This window comes from Chlamydotis macqueenii, chromosome 1 (genome assembly GCF_036417535.1).
Source record: "Chlamydotis macqueenii isolate bChlMac1 chromosome 1, bChlMac1.mat, whole genome shotgun sequence".
NCBI lineage: Eukaryota > Metazoa > Chordata > Aves > Otidiformes > Otididae > Chlamydotis > Chlamydotis macqueenii.
The window spans coordinates 80,261,008-80,265,336 of NC_141556.1; the positions used below are offsets into that span (position 1 = coordinate 80,261,008).

Genomic DNA, 4,329 nt, shown 5'->3' on the forward strand with positions numbered 1-4,329 from the left:
GTGAGAAAATCAAGTGGAGAGTGGAGGTTAACAGCGGACTGTCGTGGCCTGAATGAGGTAACACCAGCACTGAGTGCTGCCGTGCCAGACATGTTAGAACTTCAGTATGAACTGGAATCCCAGGCAGCCAAGTGGTATGCCACCATTGATATTGCCAACGCGTTTTGCTCAATCCCATTGGCAGCAGAATGCAAGCCACAGTTTTCTTTCACTTGGAGGGGCGTCCAGTACACTTGGAATCGACTGCCCCAGAGCTGGAAACGCAGCCCCACCATTTGCCATGGACTGATCCAGACTGCACTGGGAAAGGGTGGCGCTCCAGAGCACCTGCAGTACATTGATGGCATCATCGTATGGGGCAACACAGCAGCAGAAGCTTTTCAAAAAGGGGAGAAAATAATTAAAATCCTCCTGAAAGCTGGGTTTGCCATAGAACGAAGTAAGGTGAAAGGACCTGCAAGAGAGATACAGTTTTTGGGGATAAAATGGCAAGATGGGCGTTGTCGGATTCCAATAGATATAGTCAACAAAATAACAGCTATGGCTGTGCCGAGTGACAAAAAGGAAACGCAAGCTTTCCTGGGCGTTGTGGGTTTCTGGAGGATGCATATTCCAAATTATAGTTTGATTGTAAGCCCTCTGTATAAAGTCACCTGAAAGAAGAATGATTTTAAATGGGGCCCTGAACAACAGCAAGCTTTTGAACAAATTAAACAAGAAATTGTTCACGCGGTGGCTCTCGGGCCAGTCCGGACAGGGCAAGAGGTAAGAAATGTGCTCTACAGCGCAGCTGGGGAGAATGGCCCTACCTGGAGTCTCTGGCAGAAAGCAGCAGGGGAAACCCGTGGTCGACCCCTTGGGTTTTGGAGCTGGGGATATAAAGGATCTGAGGCCTTCTATACTCCAGCTGGAAAAGAAATCCTGTCAGCATACGAAGGAGTTTGAGCTGCTTCAGAAGTGATTGGTACTGAAGCACAGCTCCTCTTAGCACCCCGACTGCCAGTGCTGGGCTGGATGTTCAAAGGAAGGGTGCCCTCTTTGCATCATACAAATGGGCTCGTGATCGAGGGGTGGATTTAACCATGGACACTATTGCACAGGTTATCCATGAATGTGAAATATGTGCTGCAATCAAACAAGCCAAGTGGATAAAGCCTCTGTGGTATGGAGGACGATGGCTAATGCCAACACAATCAGTAATCCCTCTGCTTTTTAGAAGGATTTTTTTTTTACCTTCACGGAGGCTAGACACAGCCCTGCATTTCAGAGCAAGCCCTGAAATAGAGCTTCTGCAAACTAACAGTGGTGTCACCTCATCCTCCTGAGAGGAGGAGACCTACATCCCCAAAGGAGCAAGGCAAATTCTCCTCCAAATAAATATGTGAAGCTGGTGGATCCAAGGTGTACATGCGCAAAAGGCATCTGGGTTTTGATGATCACATCACCATCACGGGACACAGAGGGGTGCAGAGAGGCCCTGCCTCTCCCTGCTGTTGCCCAACAGGTACAGTCATTGCTGTTCCACTTCCCACCTGGACCAAAGGCCCAGCTGGTCCCATTGGGTTGTTTTCTCACTGTGCTGGCAAAGAAAGAGCAGCAGGAGCTGGCTCCACCTGCAGCCACAGCTCCCTGGCAGCTTGTCTCCTCTGGGATGCCTATGAGGGGCCTCTTAGCACATGAACCCGTGGAGGATGCCATCAGGCGAGCGTGTGACTGCAGAGCTCGTTCTCCTGGTCCTGTTTGGGAGAACTCACTATTTGCTGCAGGTGCCTCAGTGGTAGCTCAGAAGAAGGGACCCAGGCCAGGGGACACACTGAAGTTAAGATGTGAGGAGGCCCTGCTGCCTGGTACAGCCGTGGCCCGTTGTGATGAGCAGGTCTTCTCCGTGGCCGTGCTCTGGCTTCTGGGTGGGTGCACCCAGCTGGGTGCAGAAGCAGCTTGAGAGGAGGCGGGGAGAGCAGCACCAAGGGCAGGAGACGTCTGGAGAGGCGCAGTGCCAAAGATGCAAAAGCTCTCAGCACGTGCCTGAAGCTGGCCCTAGCGGGGCAGTGGGAATTTTACCACTGACGCCAGTGGGCTCAGAGTGATGCCAGCATTGCCCTCGTGTGGACATTTCACCCGTGGGGTCTGAACAAGACGGACAACCCCAAGGCAATGGTATTCATGGGGACACAAGCAAAGGAAGTATAGCTGGCTTTGGGTGGACTTATGCATTTCTACATGGTGGCCAACATACAGGGAAGGATTATAAAAAGCAGCGTTTTTCCTTTCCCTTTTCCCCTGCATACTGATAGTGTAAGGGCTTCCTGTTCTGGAAAAAAACTCTGCTGCTGACTCAGAGAGAGCAGTTCCAAAAAGCAGAATTTAACTGAAAGGCAACAGACTGGACACATGAAAATCAAGGCATTTAATAAAACACAATGTCTTTTTTTTCTTATGTAAAACTTGTCTTAAATATCTACAAATATACATTTGTTGAAGAGCAAGAGAAAACTCCTTCTTCTGGAGGTACACAGTAATGTTTGAAAGGAAGCTAAAGAAAGGTATTTGGGGGATTGGATGGAATAGGCCAGGCAAGATTTTTTTCCTTGGCTTCTCTGTTAAAAGCTTCACAGATGGTAGCACTGGTGACAGTTTTGCCCGGAGCTGGGATATCTGCGATCCCAACAGAAGTTTTTTTTTCTCTCCTGGAACTGGAGGTGATGGTGTGTGCGTTGCTTGGATAGTATTTCATGGCCAACATGCAAAAAAATTCTTTCACCCCTCTCCTGAAGCTTGCTTTATACATGAAGTAGAGGGTGGGCTTAGAGGCTGAGGCACTGAAAGAGATGCAGGTGATGGCCAGGAAAACCAAGGAGCTCTTTCTGACATCTGTTTCCTGTGGGTGCCGCAGCTGTACCAGGCAAAAAGGGAGCCAGGACAGGAGAAACTCCAGGCTTAGCACGAAGAACATCTTGACGGTTTTGACCTTTGTTCTCCGGATGATATTCATTGTCCTCCTGACAGTTGTGCCATTGGTGCCTATTCTCCAAATGTACTTGATGATCTTCTGGTAGAAGAAGATAATGAGGATGGTCGGGATCACAAACTCCACCAAGAGCTGGCTGATAGTGTAGACGACTCCTTCCCAAGAACTGGGGAGAAAAAAGTTGCAGTGGTCGTCGCTGTTGGAGCCGTAGAAAAAGAACACCGGTGATGCAAATACGGTGTCAAACAGCCAAGAGGCCAGAATAATTTTCTTGGCTTGCTTTCTAAACACTTTGAACCTCAGCGGGTAGGCGATAATATAGAATCGATCCACGCAGATGGAGAGGAACACGTGTATCTGGACTCCGGGGGTGAGGTACTGTATGTACCTTCCCAGCTTGCACAGCCCATTTCCCAGCGTCCACCTGCCGTAGGTGAACTGGAGCAGCATGAAGGGTGCGCTTGTGACGCTGATGAGAAGGTCTGCACAAGCCATGGAGACAACAAAGAGGTTGATGGTGGATTTGGTGTTCCTGCTCCTGTGGACCACTAAGCAAACGAGGGAGTTTCCAAAGATGGAGACCAGCCACAGTGCTCCCAAAACCGTGCTGGCTGCTGCAATTTCCCCCGGGCTCAGTCCACAGTGGAAACCAGTGTGGTTCCCACCCGAGCTGGGTCCTGTGGCTGACTCCGACATCTTGTAGGAAGCAGGCGGGATGGCGGTTTCGGAGGAGCTCTTGTTCTGCAGCAGGAGCAAGAAGGTAGGGAGGACGAAAGGAACACTGCTGTTCTGCACGCTGTGGGCAAACATGGCCGCGTCTTTTGCTCAGGCTGCATAAAGAGAGAAGAGAAAAGGTTTGATGGAAAAAGTAGGTGTGAAAAATCTACCATGACCAATGAAAGGTCATTTAAAGTAGTATACATTGATTTCAGAGGAACGGTTCAGAAATAGACAGTGAGACTATTGGGTAGAACAGAAGCCAATAAGTTTCCTGCAGCTTTTTATTAATGGCCTGGCTACATTAGGACAGGCATTTCTGTCCTCTGAAAGACTGTCGTAGTTTAGACTCTCTGGGGCCCAAGCTCTAACCAGTCATTCACTCACCTTCCCCACCCCCCCGAGGGACTGGTGGAGAGAGAATATAAGAAAAGGTTCCAGAGGGTCAAGATAAGCACAGGGAGGGGTCATTCAACCATGTAGGGGCCAGACGTGAGAGACTTGGGGAAACTAATTCAACACTAAACCCCAAGTAAGGCAATGAGAGACAGAAGCAGATCTGAAGAACTGGACTTTTACTGTCTGAGCTGCTCTGGGGCTGTGGTCAGTGGAATCCTGGCCATTGCAGACTGCAGTTGGCACAA

The 4,329-nt window shown here is 49.6% G+C and overlaps 1 protein-coding gene across 1 annotated transcript; it reads right to left on the reverse strand.

Annotated features, from left to right (window-relative positions):
- Positions 1 to 2,533: 2,533 nt before the first annotated feature.
- Positions 2,534 to 3,778, reverse strand: LOC147602165 (putative G protein-coupled receptor 19). Its single transcript, XM_086758983.1, has one exon. The coding sequence runs from the start codon at positions 3,776 to 3,778 to the stop codon at positions 2,534 to 2,536; it is 1,245 nt and encodes a 414-aa protein (XP_086615109.1).
- Between the last annotated feature and the right edge of the window lie 551 nt (positions 3,779 to 4,329).